The sequence below is a fragment of the Garra rufa genome, chromosome 6, assembly GCF_049309525.1.
Source record: "Garra rufa chromosome 6, GarRuf1.0, whole genome shotgun sequence".
NCBI classification, from domain to species: domain Eukaryota; kingdom Metazoa; phylum Chordata; class Actinopteri; order Cypriniformes; family Cyprinidae; genus Garra; species Garra rufa.
In genome coordinates, this window is record NC_133366.1 from 26395681 (window position 1) to 26414594 (window position 18914).

Consider the following 18914-nt stretch of genomic DNA (forward strand, 5'->3'; position numbering starts at 1 on the left):
GAGATAATAACAGTTGAATTTATAAAAATGACCCTGTTCAAAAGTTTACATACTTCTTAATTTTTGTTGTTACCTGAATGATTTTTTTTTTGTCCTAAAGACTTAAACTGCCCGCTGTTCTTCAGAAAAAAATTTCAGGTCCCACAAATTCTGTATTTGTTCAGCATTTTTGTGTATTTGAACCCTTTCCAACAATGACTGTATGATTTTGACATCTATATTTTTACACTGAGGACAACTGAGGGACTCATATGCAACTATTTTGGAAAGTTCAAACACTCACTGATGCATTAAGAGCGGGAGGTGAAAACTTGTAGATTTTGAAGGTCATGGTACATGTTTCTTATTTTGTCTTCTGGAAAACATGTAAGTATCTTCTGTAGCTTCTGAAGGGCTGTAGTAAATGAAAAAATATGATATTTAGGCAAAATAAAAATGTACACCATTCTGTTCAAAAGTTTACACCCCTGAGTTTTAATGCATCATGTTTCCTTCTGAAGCATCGGTGAGCTTTTGAACCTTCTGTAATAGTTGCAAATGAGTCCCTCAGTTGTCCTTAGTGTGAAAATATGGATCTCAAAATAATACAGTCATTGTTGGAAAGGGATCAAATACACAAAAATGTGAAAAACCAAAGAATTTGTGGGACCTGAAGGACTTTTCTAAAGAATAGCAGGCAGTTTAACTATTTAGGTCAAACAAGGGACTCATGAACAACTATCACTAAGAAAAACACAGCTGTGGATCATTCAGGTAACAACACAGTAACTTTTGAATGAGATCATTTTTATAAATTCAACTATTATTGTCTCTTGTGGACTATATGTAAACGTATTTTATGTGAAATATCTTATTCAGGTCAGTACTAAATAAATGCATGTACTAAGTAAACTGTATGATCCCTTGTATGTTAAACATTAACATTTTGCAAATTCTGCAGGGTGTATGTAAACTTTTGACTTCAACTGTATACTAAAGTTATTATATATTACAATTATGGTAAGATGTTTGCTTTATTCCAGCTGTTTCCACACTATAGCTTAAAAAAATCGAAAGACTTAATAAAATAATTATTGAAGATGCAAAAGAAGTAAAAAGTAATAAAATGTTTAAGAATAATGCACAAATAAAATGGTACAGTGCAATCAGTAGCATGCAGAACAGTACAAATTCAGTAAATATAGCTAAAGAGATGATTAATTGAAGCATCTAATAGTTGTACAGTCGCATTATTATTGGAGATTCATCAAATTTCTATGACATGAAGGTGACTGAACTTATACCTCAATATGCTGTCATTACTGCCATCTTCACTCGTCAGTTTTCTTAAAGTGCATCGTGGGAAAATTAAACATTTGATTCAACTGGGTTCCTTGATTTTATCCGTATTCACCTCATGTTTATGTATGTTGTTTGGCATGGACCACAGAGCTGCTGTTTGTGTTTCTACTGTAAATAGAATACTACAAACACAAACTCTTTGTTGGTCGGAGGCACAGACAACAATACTATGTGAATATACTGTTTCTGACTCTGGTGATTCTTTGCTTCTAGTTCCCACTCCATAGCTTTTGTGCCAAACCAAGAGACTGTATGCATAAAACAGGCACTAAACCACAAGTCATTCTCACTATTGTGTATAACAACCTCCGAGAAGGATGTTTTCTGCCCTGGAATTCACCAGGCAGCGTTCAGGGCTGACACTGCAGTCTCTTGTTCGGGGCTTTAACATGGAACAATATTTTACAGTGACAAAAATGGTAGGTTAGATATGATTTTAAGTAACAATAATTATTTTGTTACAACTTGGATATTATTTAAGTTGTAAAACTGACATTTTTGGGTCGTTTTAGGCATGCAATGTCTAAAACAGTAAAACTGGATCTTGAAATTGAAACTTTTTTTAACATGCATGTTTTACGTTTTGTGGATATATTTATAAAACATTGATTATTTTAAAATCAAATTTGCCCTATTCACTCCCATGTTAAGCACAGATTTTTTTTTTTCATCTTTAGGAAAGGAAGGATTCTAAATTAATTTTTTGTTATCAACATCAAACAAATGATGCTAATTGAATGAAGTCATAATTTAAAGGGTTTAAAGTTGTGATATGTGACCCTGAACTACAAAAAGGGTACATTTTCTGAAATTAAAGAAACACTCTTTTTGGAAATACGCTCATTCTCCAACTCCCCACCGAGTTAATACGTTGATTTTTACCGTTTTGAAATCCATTCAGCCGTTCTCCTGTTCTGGCGATATCACTTTTAGCATAGCTTAGCATAGATCCTTGAATCCTATTAGACCAATAGCATCCCATTCAAAAATGACCAACGAGTTTCCATATTTGTCCTATTTAAAACTTGACTCTTCTGTAGTTATATTGTGTACTAAGACCGGCGGAAAATGTAAAGATGCGATTTTCTAGGCCGATAAGATTAGGAACTACACGTCCATTCCGGCGTAATAGTCATATCACGCAGCATCTGAAATTAGTTCCTAGCTAGGTTAGCATTTGCACATGTGCTGCGTGATATTACTGCACCTGCTTCTGCCATATTACGGCATCAAACTTCCTTGACTATTACACCGGAATGGGAGTGTAGTTCCTAATCTTATTGGCCTAGAAAATCGCATCTTTACATTTTCCACCGGTATTAGTACACGATATAACTACAGAAGAGTCAAGTTTTAAATAGGACAAATATCGAAACTCGTTGGTCATTTTTGAATGCGATGCTATTGGTCTAATAGGATTCAATGAGAATGAGCCTATTTCCAAAAAAAGTGGAGTGTTCCATTAATATTTATACATAATCTGAAATCTAAATAAATAAACTTTCCATTGTTCCATGGTTTGTTAGGACAATATTTGGCCGAGATACAACTATTTGAAAATCTGTATTCTGAGGGTGCAAAAAAATACTGAGAAAATCGCCTTTAAAGTTGTTCTTTGCCAGGCATATAACTAATCAAAAATTATGTTTTGATATATTTACTGTAATATATACTTCAATAAACATTATCTTCGTGGAACATGATGTTTACTTAATATCCTAATGATTTTTGGAGTTTAAGCAGACTAAATGATTGGAGAAGTCCGTCATTTTACCAAGATGACATTTTAATGTTCAAGACAGAACAAGCTACTTTAGGTAAGAAACGGACTGACTGATAAGTCTGAGCTTTCTTTTTTTTTTTTTCTTTTTTTTTTTTAAGAAATTCAAACATTAAATAGCATTTTGTATCTCTTTTGTTTCTGGATCATCTCTTATTCTTTACTATATATAACATGAAATAAAAATGAATAAAACAAAGATATCAAAAGGTATCTTGTTTCAACCACATAAAAAGACGTCAATACACCATTTTTTCAAGTTCAAGTCTGCTGACGTTAATCTTCTCTCCTGTCTGGAATGTTTGTCGGATAAAAATTGCAGATTCTGCGTAATGATTGGTCAGATCGCCTGCGAAGGGTCAATAGAGGGTTTGCACTAAGTCACAATTCTTTCAGTTCACCAGATGCATGCCATATTGGCGATACCCAAATGTAAACAATGGCATGGATGGCTTGGTTAATGTACTACTGAATACATTGTTCTGCTAAATTATGCTGTCTAAATTACTGAAAAAAACGTGTGGAATTGCTAAATCATATCGAGAAGGACTTAGTAAGCAGGAAAGGGTGTAATATTTTGACAAACTAAAGTTAATAGGTGGTAACGATACATACAAACAGTATTAATTATAAGATATTACCCTAATATTTCACCTACCTGACTGGAAATTATAAAAACATACATTAATGTTGTAAAGATTCTTGCCCAGGAAATACTGGTTCTGTTTGGCCAACCACAAACGCCTTTTGTTCCTCAGACAGCACTCTTCTCGTTGATTTGTTATAATTTTTGGCAGTCTATAGTACTCCACATGTTTTTCCTGGTTCAACCGATAAGTACAGCCCAAAACATGACAATAACTGACCATTTTCAGCAGCAATAATCAGCAAAATATGTGAGTTTCGTTTAGTTCAATGGCATTGTTGACATTGACATTGCCGCCAATATGGCTGATTGATGATGCGTCATGAAAACACTATTGTGCAGACACAAGAAATATGAGTCCTTGAACATACAAAAATCTCTTTGAACAGCAAAAAAACTGTTGAGTGAGTAAAATGGATTAGTCTTCAAATACATCATTCCACCAATTTTGTTTGAGTTTGTCTAGAAACAAGGGGCTTCCTCACAAGCTCAAATCACCCCGCTCTCCCCTATTATTTAAAATAATGTTAACCTAGATATTTGGGGTTTCCAAACCAGTTCCTGGAGGGCCACTGTCCAGAGCATGGGTCTCCAAACTCAGTCCTGGAGGGCCGGCATCCTGCAGAGTTTAGCTCCAACCCTAATTAAACACACCTGAACCAGCTAATAAAGGTCTTACTAGGAATACTAGAAACTTCCAGGCAGGTGTGTTGAGGCACGTTGGAGCTAAACTCTGCAGGACACCAGCCCTCCAAGGCCAAGTTTGGAGACCTCTGGTCCTGAGTTTCACTCCAACCCTAATTAAAGACACCTGAACCAAAATAATCGAGGTCTTCAGACTCCCTAGAAACGGTAAAGACTAGAAGGGATACATGATTCGCTACTGGGCATGCGCACATCAATCTAACGTTATTTTTATCACACTGTACAACAATAATACTGTTTTTTTTTTATTATAGTAAGGGCTAAGTTTAGGGTTGGGGTAGGTAGACGTTAAAAAAACACAATCTAATAGGTAGAAAAATTTATTTCAATGTTAGTTTCCGGTCGTAGACGTATCCCTTCTAGACACAACCCCTAGAAACTTCCAGGTAAGTGAGCTGGAGCTGGTTGTAGATGAACTTTGTATTTTTGGAGCAGGATTGGACATCAGAGCAACAGAGCAATTTATATATTAGAAAGAGCCTACCTTGAACCGTAGAAGCAGTCAAAAATGAATACATGTGAATATTCAAGGTTTTTAAAGCAGACCTGTTTGATTTATTTAACATCCCGTGACATATCTTGGAGCCTAATTTCTGGCATCAGTCTTCTGGCTCTAGCGATGGTAGGAACATGCAAGGACAGGCCATTGATATGAGTTGTCAAAATGATTAAAAACATACTGACCGTTTACCTGAATCTGCAGCTTTTGCAGTGTGGCAACCTCTCATCGTAATGACCTCGTATTGACCACAAAGAGACGGAAACCATTGTGCATCATTACGCTCGTGTGTTGACAAGCAGTGCTGCGAGCCAAACATCTGCACACATCATTGAATCCTTCTAGGAGCAGAGCAAGAGTCCTGGCGCTGTCTTCACCCCTTCTCACACTGCCCAAAGATGGTACGCTCCAGTTCACAGCAATATGAGATTCCAGATTCAACCAATACCTAATGTCCGGGGGAGGTTGTTGGCCTGAGGTCTGTGAAAAATTATTTAGAAATGTCTTACATGGAAAGAATCAGATGTCTATGGGTTAATGGCTACCGAGAGAGATTCTTATAGTTCCTCCAGTCCTTGTTTTTTTAGAGGTACTGGCTTTTCTGACGGACTGATTTGGAATTTTTTGGCAGATGTTGACTGTTATCTGAAGGTCAGTGGGTCCTACATGAGCAATCTGTTGCTAATGCTGTTAGCATTTTGGAGCGTGCTGTTGATCTCTGATCTCTTATTTTTTTAAACTGGGTGGTGGTCGACATTGCATTTGTTTTGTTAATTGCCTCAACTATTTTGACTGGATGTCTGGTCCATATTACAGCTTACTCTGGTAAAGAAAGGCCTACTTAGAAAGGAAAAGTGATCAATCACAGTTTCAATTGATCTTATGTGCAGTTAAATACCGTGCTGCAGGAATGATTCCTATAAATCCAGAAACAAGTTAGCATTTTTGAATTTATGGTTCCACTGTCTTAAAGTCAGTAGGTTTTTTTGAATAGGTTTTTTGGTTAGATTCCTAAATTAGGGTTTGTGTTTAACACAAGCTCAAAATATGTTCACGTTTCATTCTACAACATAAAATACATAAGCAATAACCCACTTAAGATATTTTAAGCTCTTACTTTTCTTAAAAACAAGTGCCTAAATGGGACTACAGAGGTTGTCTGGGACAATAAACATCAACACGCCAACCAGGTAAAGTCATCTATTCAATAACTCAAACTTTCCAACTTGTAGATTTTAAATCAAGATGAAAAGATTTGTCAGAAGCTTAGTGATGGTGGCACTGAAGCTGTGCAGCTGTGCTGTAGTTCTTTTATAGCCTAAGCTACTTCTGGGATTTAGAATTTAGCTTTGAAGTTCATAAAAGTTGTGTTAATTTGTGAAGATCATCTTAATGCACAAAACGTGTGAGATTCATCATTTTTTGTTGATTACAGGGCTTACTTTCTGCAATAATCTAAAAGCCAATGGAAAAATGGTATTGTCGAGTGAAAGGTGATATGTTTCGTTTGAGCAGGCAGACCCAGTTCGTGACAGAAGTTGTTTCTGCAAATCAGGTTGGGGCTTACTAGCTCTGGAAATTGTTTTCTAGTCAGTATGATTCAGGCGGTTAAAAGGTTAGATCACTCAAAAATGAAAATTCTGTCATTAATTACTTACCCCCATGTTGTTCCAAACCTGTAAGACCTTCATTCATCTTCAGAACACAAATTAAGATATTTTTGATGAAATCGGAGAGCTTTCTGACCGTTTAAGGGCCAGAAAGGCAGTAAGGACATCATTAAAATGTCCATGTGACATCAGTGGTTCAACCTTAATGCCATGAAGCTACAATAATACTTTTTGTGCACAAAGAAAATGAAAATAACAACTTTATTTAACGATTTCTTCTCTTCCGTGTCAGTCTTCAACGTGGGTTTAAACACTGATGACACATGGACTATTTTAACAATGTCCTTACTACCTTTCTGGGCCTTGAACATGTCAGTTGTTCCGAAGATGAGTGAAGGTCTTATGGTTTGGAATGACATGAGGGTGAGTAATTAATGACAACATTTTCATTTTTGGGTGAACTAACCCTTTAGGGCAGACTTCTATTCACTAAACAAGTTTTGCACAGATTTTTATACCAACTTGCAGAGGAGTCAGCACTAGTTGGTGAAAGTCAGAGCCAGTGTACAGATATTGGGCAGTCGGAGTTGACAGATTTCACAGAAAACTGTGTAGTGTATTATAAGCACAGACTTATGCATCTCTCAGCAATAAGGCCTATGTTTCTGAAGAATGAGTTTGTTATGTTTGGAACGACTTCAAAAATGTGTGATAGTGTTTGATTGTCAGTCATTTATTGTATGATAGCAGTTGGAATTATGGAACAGCAAACGTGTGTGTGTGTGTGTGTGTGTGTGTGTGTGTGTGTGTGTGTGTACCTGGTATTCATCACGTTGTGGGGACCAAATGTCCCCACAAGGATAGGAATACCAGTAAATTTTGACCTTGTGGGGACATTTGTCAGGTCCCCATGAGGAAACAGGCTTATAAATTATGCACAATGAGTTTTTTTGAGGAAGTAAAAGTGTGCACAATCTCCTGTGAGGGCTAGGTTTAGGTGTAGGGTAGGGTTAGGGCGATAGAAAATACGGTTTGTACAGTATAAAAACCATTACGCCTATGGAATGTCCCCATAAAACATGTAAACCAGTGTGTGTGTGTGTGTGTGTGTGTGTGTGTGTGTGTGTGTGTGTGTGTGTGTGTGTGTGTGTGTGTGTACCTGGTATTCATCACGTTGTGGGGACCAAATGTCCCCACAAGGATAGGAATACCAGTAGATTTTGACCTTGTGGGGACATTTCTCAAATCCCCATGAGGAAACAGGCTTATAAATCATGCACAATGAGTTTTTTTGTTGAAGTAAAAGTGTGCACAATCTCCTGTGAGGGCTAGGTTTAGGTGTAGGGTAGGTGTAGGGCGATAGAAAGTACGGTTTGTACAGTATGAAAACCATTACGCCTATGGAATGTCCCCATAAAACATGTAAACCCAACGTGTGTGTGTGTGTGTGTGTGTGTGTGTGTGTGTGTGTGTGTGTGTGTGTGTGTGTGTGTGTGTGTGTGTGTGTGTGTGTGTGTACCTGGTATTCCCTATGTCAGGGGTGCCCAAACTCGGTCCTGGAGGGCTGGTGTCCTGCAGAGTTTAGCTCCAACCTCTCTCAACACACCTGCTTGGAAATTTCTAGTATGCCTAGAAAGTCCTTGATTAGATAATTCAGGTGTGTCTAATTGGGGTTGGAGCTAAGCTCTGCAGGACACCGGCCCTCCAGGACAGGCCTTGGGCACCCCTTCCCTAAGTTATGGGGACCAAATGGATAGAAAGATAGATAGAAATACCAGTAAATTTTTACCTTTTGGGGACATTTTTGGTCCCCATGAGGAAACAGGTCTTTCTTTCTTCAGTCATAAAGAAATTGTGTTTTTTAAGGAAAACATTTCAGGAATTATAAATCCCACGAGTGCAGCTTCATTAAAAAAAAAAAAAAAAAAATCCTCCCAGCCGAGGAATAAGGGTCTTATCTAGTGAAACTATCGTCATTTTCTAAAAAAAAAAAAAAAATGTATATACTTTTACACCTCAAATGCTCGTTTTTCCTAGCTCTGCCATGCGTGTGTGTACTTTGTGCAGTCCCGTACAAGACAGTTAGGGTATGTCGAAAAACTCCAATGTCATTTTCTCCTCCAGCTTCAAAATCGCCCTACATCCCTTTTTTTTTTTTTTTTTGTTAAGGGCGTTTGTTCTTCTTTGCACATTAAATTTGCAAACACTGGGTCACGCAGCAACACTTCTGCAGCAATGTAGGAAGATTTTAGAAAATGACAGATCGTTTCGATAGATAAGACCCTTATTCCTTGACTAGGATCGTTTAGAGCCATGTGAAGCTGCATTGAAACTGCATTTTGGAAGTTCAAACTTGCGGACACTATCGAAGTCCACTATATGGAGATAAATTCTGAAATGTTTTTCTCAAAAAAAAAAAATTCTTTACGACTGAAGAAAGACACGAACATCTTAGATGACAATGGGATGAGTACATTTTTTTGTAAATTTTTGTATTTAAATTTTTGTTCTGGAAGTGAGCTACTCCTTTAAGTCTATGGAATGTCCCCATAATGATAGGAATCCCAGTCTGTGCATCGTTTTTCTAATAAATCATTCCATAAATCAGACTTAAACCTGAATACACACAGACTCATGGGGACTCATTAAATTGAGGTCCCCATGGGAAAACAATCTTATAAGTTATGTATAATGATTTTTTTGAGAAAGTAAAAATGCAGAACGTTTCCTGTGAGGGGTATGTTTTGGTGTAGAGCGAAAATACAGATTGTATGGTAGAAAAACCATTATGTCTATGAAAATATGATCTCTTACAAATTTGTAATCAATTTGCAGACACATAAACCCTTTTTAAATATAAGGACGAAGTCTAATTTATCAAATGATGCAGGCCTAGTGTTAGTCTTTTGGCAGCAACAGAACAAAGCAGCAATTTAAAGAGTTTTGGTAGGTCAATCAAATGCTTTTCTAGATGCTTTTCTAGCGAAACATGGCTGTGCACGTGGAAGCCGTCCAAGGGCCAACTGACAAATCAGAAGTCCTGGGAAAAAGGCGACAGGGGAAGAGCTCAGTGCAGTGATTTTTGTTCAGTGTCTCTTCTTCCCTTTCTCCCTCCCCATCCTGAGGCCTCAATGGTCATGCTCAACTGCCTCAACAGAGAGACACTCTTTTTTGGCCCTTTTCATTCGTCTGTGCCCCTCTTTGCCTCTTCCCAGCCATTTGCCCTCTTTCAGCCCCTCTCGCCCACATCTCAACCCATAACACCCCCCGAACGTTTTCTCTTCCCCCGAGTCGCTCTTGGTTTCTCTCTTTCGCCCGCCCTCACCCCCTCTGTGTGACTGGGCTTCCTTTTTTGATAGCTGACCCCTCCTTGTGTTATTATTCAGGTCCACCATTGTATAACATGTTTCTTTTCTACGGCGCCTACAAAGGGAGCATTTGATCAGAGGGTTACGGTGCGCGGGTCGCAGAAATGCAACTACACGGTGGTAACCTTTGTTTGGGACAGCAATGGTGGGTTGACCTCATCTCTTCTAAAGCGAAAGGCCCGAGCTATTCAAAGGCCCAGTCTCACTTGCTGAGCACATTCAATCGAGACTGGCCTGTCACAGATATTGCTTCACAGTTATCTGAGGCTCAGGCCTCTTTTTCTGGGAGTTCGACTGCTGGGCCAAAAACATAACAACAGCTATACGGTCCTGGAAGTATACCTCTTGAATAGACCCGATCATGCCCTTGAGGTTTCTCTCAGGCTGCTGTTGTTGTCAACTGAATAAGCCTGACTCTGAAAGAAACTGGCTCCCAATTTGGCCGACTTGTTCCTGGAGGCCTTCGACTTTAACCCACACTTGTCGTGCTCGTGTTCTTGATGCGCCCACACACATACAGCGTGATCTATGAGAGAGTGAGAATTCGACCTGTCAGCTAATGATCGCTGACTCCTTCAAAGCAAATTCAGCGTAGAAGCGCATCTGAAAGGAGTCGAATCAATCACGGTCCGAATTTAACGTTCCCACAAAGGGCGTTGGGGAGTCAATGAATCACGCATCCTGAGACCTTGTTAAATCAATACTTTTACATGAATTTAATACACGCTCTAAAATAAATATTTTCATTTTTAAGTATCTTACAATCTTCAGATAAAAATATATAGTCATGTACAAACAATAAAGATGTTTTTCGATAATATCACTACACGTCATGGAACCGGTGTGTGTCTGCATACGTTTGGGATCATCAGTAGGTAGCTGCCATGCTCACCGTCAGAATAAAATGTGCAAAAATTGTACAACAGCTTGTGACCAGCCCAGAAATCCAAAAAAAGACAACTTTGTACCTTACCTACTCTTAAAGGTGCATATTAGTGCCTTAGAATAGTAATATGCACCCCAAAGCTACTACTCTAAACCTTTCAGAAGTAAATAAGGTACAAAATATAAGTATTACAAATTTGAAATCACAATACATTCTCCAGCTGATTAATCACACTACAATAAGGCAGCTGTCTTATATTATTAAGTTTTCTAAAATGTAATGTTTCTAGAACATAAGTCTGAACATTGGATGCAGCTAAGTTCAAAATTCTTGTTTATATATTAAAGATTTGTATAGAGGGGATTTCTCTCTTTTTATCACTCCATAAATCAGAAAATACTGTCAACAGCCAAAAATATATACATTTTACCCTTTTATATATATATATATATATATATATAAATTATGTTTTGCGCATATAAATCAAGAAAATTATGGATAAACAATCCCCTCTATAAAAACCTTCAAAATATGAAATATGAAGATCAAACAGTACATTTGGTATATATAAGTGCTGCTGAAAAAACTCATTTTGATAAAACTAGCTTTAAAGATATATATTGTAAGTCTAACTTGACCAGTGCTTTAAAAAACAATGGTTTTGCTTGTAGCATATTGACTTAAAGGTTTTACCTCACTAACAAGCTGTTTAACGCCTAAAGATACAATCTTTGCACATTTTTTTCTGAGAGTGTTTGTGTGTCGTGTGTTCTGTTGTCTTGCTTCATTCCCAGAGATGTGTTGCTCATTATTACAAGGCTTACAGTGTCCTCTGTTCAGTCAACAGTCCAGTAATTGTCCCAGAACAAACTGTTCTTAGTACTGTCATTCATCTCGGATCTCCTTAAATTTTACACAACATCAGTTTGCTGTGATGTCCAGTAACTCTGGATGCGCATAGATTAGATAAACTCAAATTAAGAACTCTGGTATAAGATACGATTCTGCACTCAATTCACACTTGTGCGCTGATGGTGCTTAGTCCTCTTGTTGGGGGGATATGGGATTAAATCGAAAGGCTTCTGTTCTGTTAACAGGTGTCCTCGAGGAAGACGTTTCATGAAATGAGCCTCTCGCTGATGCTGCCGGGTCTGCATGGCTTTCCTAGGTCGGCCCTTGCGTGTAAAGGCCATGTACCAGCCTTTGTACTTGGCGTTCTGCAAAGCCGTGTAGTTATTTTCCAGAACAATCTCGGTGAATATGCAGTCCCTGCCACGGCCCTTCCTCTGGCAACAAAAAGAGACAGACAGCCGAGGACTGAAATGACAAACTCGGAAATCTGCTATTCAAGCCTGAGAGATTTATGAGGCTCAGTTTTGCTCTCAAAGCATGATGGGTTTACCTGTAATATCATTAGTGCCTTTCAAGCCAATTTAATTGTTTATGATTTATTAAAATCCCATTCCAAAAAAAAGCATTTTGCAGAATAACTCAAAATAAACAAAGCAGATGTTTAATTACTTAAACTCACCCGTCCAATAAGCTTTCCTCTCTTGTTCATGCAAATGTAGTATCCGGTTTTTGCTCCTCGGATTCGAACCCGGCTTCCAAACGTGTCTGTTTCCACAACAAGTTTAGCTGGAATTGTTAATTACAAAAGCTGTTAGTTTCCCACTTTCAAGGTAATACAAACAAAAGAATGATGCTTTTGATTGTCTACTGGTGAGTTTTCAGATTGTTGTAATGAAGTCTAAGCTGAAAAAGCCACTATTTATTCTAAATGTGTGAATGTGTGTGTGTTAGGCCAAGACTACAAAGAGTAAGAGTAACAAAGAAGGGTATAAACCGATGACGCTGACCTCACCTCTCTTCATAAACTGACTCATACGTTGAGTTGTAAAGCTATGAAAATTCCTCATAAAATGACCCTCCAAAAAATGGGCAAAGTGGATGGACTGCACGAGTGGAAAGATGGCTAGACATGCAGAAATACTTCGGTGACAGGAATTCGTTCCCAGCGGATGGGATTCAAACCACTGTTTTGTTTGGAGAAGAAGTGCCGCAGCTCACTTAAAACAGGTGCCTTACTGTATAACTTTAAAATTACATTGAGTTCAAATAAAAACAAGATTGACTTTTCATTGCCTATTTGCAGCGTCAATGCACGCTACGAATCGTATGTCAACCGTCCGTTTAGCAAAGAAAAAAATACACATGTAATTTTGCTCTCGACAAAGGATTGAACATTCAGATAGTCATCTTGCCTCACACATAATATAGGAACATTTGCAATAAACGTATTTGTTTTGGAAGACGTGAAAGATGAAAACTAATGACGTTAGAAAAGGTTCGAAAATTGCATGTCATATTTCTGTCCTACAACTCTTTATTATATGGAGAACTATTCAGGAAATGTTAAGACGGCAGAGGTAAGATGAGTACTGATGTGTTTTCCAGAACCAAAACGGGATTCTCTTGAGATTCCCAAACTCAACAATATAGAATCCATTTCAAACTATGCAGGTTACTTTTTGGCAAAGGCATTCAGTGGATATTCTGAAGTAATACTCTTAACTGACTTGTTTAAAAGAATGTGTTTGCAAAGACTGTGACTTGCCATGAATATCTCCATCCTCGCCATTGGCATTGACCCTCTTGTTTCCCAAGACTTGTACGTGTTTACCACTCGTCCGGCTATAGAGCTGGTAAGTCCTTGTTAATCTCCGACTCATCCTGTCCGACAGGCGACTCTGCTCCGTTACATGGTGTTTAAAATTGGGTACAGAGACGGACTGCATCGTCATCTATAAAAATGAGACAGAAGAACATGCAGATTTGTGGTGTACACACTCAGAACTATCTTCTGATTATTTAATGTGTGGTATACAACATGTAATTCTTTTGCAGTGAAGGAGATGCTTGGCATTCTCAGGGCAAGTGCGCTATCCGCACTCTGGATGACATGCCAATGAGGGGTCGTTTCAACCAACGCTGATCTTTCACCCCTGTCTCTCTGGGCCCTTTCTCATAACGATTTTCTTTTGTAAGTCAGCCATGCGCCGTGCCCACATGTTAGAGCCATTACCTTTAAAGCGAGGGGTTTACGTCTTTTCAAGATGTTTGACAATTTGCCAATGACTCTATTAATAATGAGTTGTTTGCACGGTTATAACACATTTACTGCACACATATAACAGCACAAGATTAATGTTTGTTAAAGTTTTATCGCTTTCAGTGTGTCCTGCCGACGCTTGACTGGAAAATATTCTAATAGGGAGACTGTTGTAACACATTTTTGTTTTGACTTTTGTTCTGACTTAATTGTGCTATTCCTATTTATTTATTAATCAATCAATTATTCCTAAACTGTAAATATTACTGTTAGATTAAACAAAAAAAAGTGTTGCTTTTATCTAATAGAAACTATGAATTTTACTATGAATGGAAACGTGAATTTTATTCAAAATTATTAAACATAAAATAAATATTTAATTGAAAGCAGCACAACAAATTGTAAACTAATATTTAAATATATAAAATATATGATAACAATTCATGAGATGTATTTGTTTGTCACTCTTACAGTTGTCACACCTGTACACTGTCCTATTGTGTTCAGTTTTCATACACTGAAAAGTTGTGTCACAACCCTTTACATTTTGTATTTTTTAACATGAAGGTAAAACATTGTGGAAGTTATAGTTCTATTTAAAATGACAGAAAACAGCCTGCTGATTCAGATGAATCAGTTCATCCAACACTATCAGTAAAATTTTAAACCAGATCTGAACTTGATTTACTGAAAAAAATTATAGAGACACTTATTATAGTCTCCTGAGGGGGTTGGTAGCCATGTTTGATGGTGATTTCACCCTTAACACATTTATTATTGGTTATACCAATATTACACACTATTACACATTACATGTTCCCATCAATAGCTATTAGTTTAAGATGCTTGTTTGCAAACACAAAATGCAGAAGACTTACCTGAGTGTAAAAACACAGAGTCATAAATTGAAGTAATCTGGAAAACAACAAAAAAAGTTAATTACAGAATTATTCTTTAAAAAATAAAAACAACTATTTAGCAAAAGTCCATGTTGAGTGTACTTACAGATATCCTAACTTCGATGATTTCAGCCTCATTGTGAGATTTCCAAGCCCTCTCTGATTATTATCCGAAACAGTAAGTTCTTCATTAATTCCTCTGTGCTTGTAACTTATTGTGTGAATCTGCTCGGTCCATCGGACTTTTAATGAATGACAGGGTAAAATATACTGGTATCGACAGTGATCTATTCATCCACTGAGTCCATGTCAAATGAATCCGTCAAGTAAGTTTTATTCCTTAGAGTTCAAGCACCTCACATGCGACTGTTTTCACAAGCATAATTCATGGTTGATGTCCGATTACAGCGAAGATACGAAAAATAAAACATTCTTCATAGAAAATCACCGACAACATCCGGCAGCGTGCGCGCGCCCGTCTTGAGACTTTGCATTATGTTTCCTCACGGTATGTCCAGTACTGATGTTTAAATGTCACTGGAAGAGTCTTAAGTCACATTTAGGCTGATAAACTCTGGTGTTTCCCTGGCGAGAGGCTGAGAGCTGAAGCCCAACTGTGTCTCTCTCCACTTTCAAACTCCCAATGTCAAACCCACTCTTCACGTGTAGTCTGACTCCCGTTACCTCCACAGAAGCGCCATCCCACCCTTCAACATTTAAACTCCTTCACTGAGGGAGAAAGACATTTCGTTTAACCTGAACCGTTACTAGAAGAGTTTATAAAGTTAACGATACACTTACAAAACTGATTAAATGTACTTTTTTGTCACAATTTTATGAACAATAATAATGATTACATTTGAAATTATATATGTGGTGCTCATTACGGCTGCATTTACATGATCAAAAACACAGAAAAAATATAATATTGTTAAATATTAATATTAAAATAATGGTGTTCTAATATATTATAAAATATAATTTATTCCTGTGATGCAGCGCTGAATTTTTATCAGTCGTGACTTCAGTTTTCAGTGTCTCATATTTCTTTAAAAATCATTATAATATGCTGATTAATTACTGTTATTATCGATGTTGGAAACAGTTGTGCTGCTTACTTTTTTTTGGAACCTGTGATTCTATTTTCAGGATTCTTGATGAATAAAAGTTTAAAAAGATCAGCATTTTATTCAAAATATAAATCATTTCTAATAATATATGTCTTTTATGTCACTTTTATCAATTTAACACATCCTTGGTGAATAAAAGTATTAATTTCTTCCAAAAAAGAAAGAATAAAAATGACCCCAAACTTTTAGATGGTAGTTTATATTGTTACAAAATACAAAAAAAAAAGCTGGGTTTTTTTTCAACTTTTTATTTTTTAAAGAATCCTGAAAAAAAAAAAAAAAAACAGGTTCCAACAAAATATTAAGCACAACTGTTTTCAACATTGATAATAAATCAGCATGTTAGAATGATTTCTAAAGAATCATGTGACACTGAAGACTGGAGTAATGATTCTGAAAATTCAGCTTTGTATCACAGGAATAAATTACATCTTAAAATATATTCACATAGAAATTTTTTAATTGTAATAATATTTCACAGTATTATTTCATTTCTGTATTTTTGATCAAATAAATGCAGCCTTGATGAGCAGAAGAAACGTCTTTAAAAACCATTAAAAATCTTACTGATCCCAAACTTTTGAGCGGCAGTGAGTGTATATTAATTATTAATTACTAACTGATTATTTCACATAAAAAAATGCAATAAGTCAAAGTATTAAATGAATCAACGTAAAACTTTTTCCTCCAGAAATATTGACAAAGTAATAAAACTACATGTTACTTAAATTGTAATTTGTTTCCAGTTACAATTCTAGCAAGAAATAAAACACATTTTTCCTTTTCAAAACTTTATTACAATAGACATGCCATTTTTATTGAGCTATCCAATGATTAACGTGCATTTGCTCACTAAAAAGGTGATTGAAAGGCTTAACAGCACCTACAAAAAATATAAGAATATTTATCATTGAAAATACACTCTTAGTTAATGTTACCTACATAACATTCTTAAATCACGACAGGCATAATACTCATCATATGCTGGTCTAACACACAAACAGCCCAAACCAAAGAAAATATATAACCTAGCCCCTAATAGGAATTTTTGTTTAAAAAAAAAAAAAAAAATCTCCCACAAGGAGAAAGGGGAAAATTACAAATATTCTGATATCCACTCCAGAATATATACAGCTACATTAAGCTATTCCCTGGCTGCCTGTAAGATTTTGCTTCACTGTGCCTTTGTGGTGACCCCAGTTTTCATTTTTTTCATTCAAACACTGCATGTGTAAGTAATCCACGAGAGTTCTTAACATATAATGGCTAGACATGTGCTGTCAAGTACAGTACTCCAAACAACTTTGATACATTAGATCCACTAGAAAACAAAACATCTAAACTATTCAGACACATACATGTAGTCATTTTTTTTCTATCATGATTCCAAATGTATGCAATAAAATCACCATGTCTTAATGCAATGCTGATATTCCAGTTGACTGGAATCCAATGGTGTATCTCAATGTGCTAGTGTTTTTTCCCTTCACATTCTGGCAAATAAAGTTTTACTCTAGCCTTCAATATGCTGCAACGACCATAACATGGATCACTGCAAGTACCACCAATCTCAAACTGAGACTTTAATTCCCATGCATGACTCAAACCCCAAAAAAGAACCGTTTTCACACCTTTGAGCACACATAGGAGCGACAAACCAGCTGCTAAGCAGCATAGAAAATGTCATTATCGGTATTGGTTTAATTCCATCCCGTAAATCACTCATATCAGTCTGAGTGCTGGCTTAGAGGGTGAGAATGTACCTGATTGATTAGATCCAGAGGGAGACGGCCACGAGCGGTTTTGCCACCTGGAATGATTCAGTGCACTAGTTAGTCAGGCCCTATCTCAGATATTACACTGAATTCAGGTTATGTCTTGGATTTCAATGTGTTTCTGCAATAAAATATGTTGAGGTCAAGAGCACTGACAGTGCTCATTTGAGAAACTTTTGGAACAGCTCTTTGGTGCAGATTTACTAACTTCATTTACCTCAAGGCAAAAATGTCTTGACTGATTTCCATTACATTTATACAACAAGGTCCCATTGGATTACTACATTAGTTATTGACACTATAACAAACAAAAGGCATCATTAGCACACCACAAAATAATTATATATTGTGGAAAAGTGAGACTTCTTTCTAAAATCAGATTTATTCTACAGTGATTTCACAGTATCTTTAGTGTATTCACAATTGTTTTAGCATTCTCTGTGTTTTCTTGGCTTTTGAGACCTCACCATAACACACAAATGTTAAACTGAAATCCCTAATTTGTATATGTAACAGAACACAGTGTCTTCTTGTATTTTTTCATAGCTTTTAAACACTTACAACAGTGTAATATGTTCAGGGTGAGGAGCTTGTTTTCTTTCTTGTTCTCCCTCAGTCTTACTCTTTGTGGTCAAACAGCCAACATAATTCAGCAGTGGTTAACCAAGAGTCATGCTTTTGTCAAGTTTGAGGAAACCCAAGGGTGCCTTTTAATATCACAGCCATGTTTTAATCCATCTTTTTCCTCCCATAGACTTTTTATTCCATAGTTGTATTACTCCTCTTGCTTAACCAGTTCTAGTCCAGCTCTGCCATCTGATGTCTAGTCATTTAGTGGTTGATGCTCTTCCAAACATTGTCTCTGTCCTTCTAAATAGCAGCAGGAAAATAAAAGGGAAAGACTGAGTGAAACAAGAACTCTGGCAAGGGAATCTCTGGTTATTCTTATAGGAAGAGGGGAATGAGTAAATGTCTGAAGGAGCTAATATGAGCCCACTCCATTAAGTAAAGTATTATTCACTCTGGTTGATGCCAAGCACAAAAATACACACCACTGTGAGACACACAGAGAGAGAGAGTGGTGGAAAGGTAGACACCATGGAGGAAAATAAAACGGAATGTGTCTGAAAGTGGAAACAAGGTTGGAAGTAGATCACAGGTGT

The 18914-nt window shown here is 36.9% G+C and overlaps 1 protein-coding gene across 1 annotated transcript; it reads right to left on the minus strand.

Annotated features, from left to right (window-relative positions):
* Positions 1 to 10687: 10687 nt before the first annotated feature.
* On the minus strand, positions 10688 to 15461 carry fgf8b (fibroblast growth factor 8b). Its single transcript, XM_073842422.1, has 5 exons — positions 14953 to 15461; positions 14826 to 14862; positions 13453 to 13639; positions 12367 to 12473; positions 10688 to 12121 (listed from the first exon to the last, which is right to left on the minus strand). Exons 1-5 carry the CDS (start codon positions 14982 to 14984, stop codon positions 11846 to 11848), a joined length of 639 nt encoding a protein of 212 aa, XP_073698523.1. The 5' UTR covers positions 14985 to 15461; the 3' UTR covers positions 10688 to 11845.
* Positions 15462 to 18914: the final 3453 nt, after the last annotated feature.

Bases quoted from the DNA above. Each gene is read 5' to 3' on its own strand.
- fgf8b (XM_073842422.1), bottom strand. From the start codon at position 14,984: ATGAGGCTGAAATCATCGAAGTTAGGATATCT. The intron at 13,640-14,825 runs GTAAGTCTTCTG...TCATTTTTATAG, and splicing joins CTCTGTGTTTTTACACTCAG to ATGACGATGCAGTCCGTCTC. The intron at 12,122-12,366 runs GTGAGTTTAAGT...TTTTGTTGCCAG, and splicing joins GAGGAAAGCTTATTGGACGG to AGGAAGGGCCGTGGCAGGGA.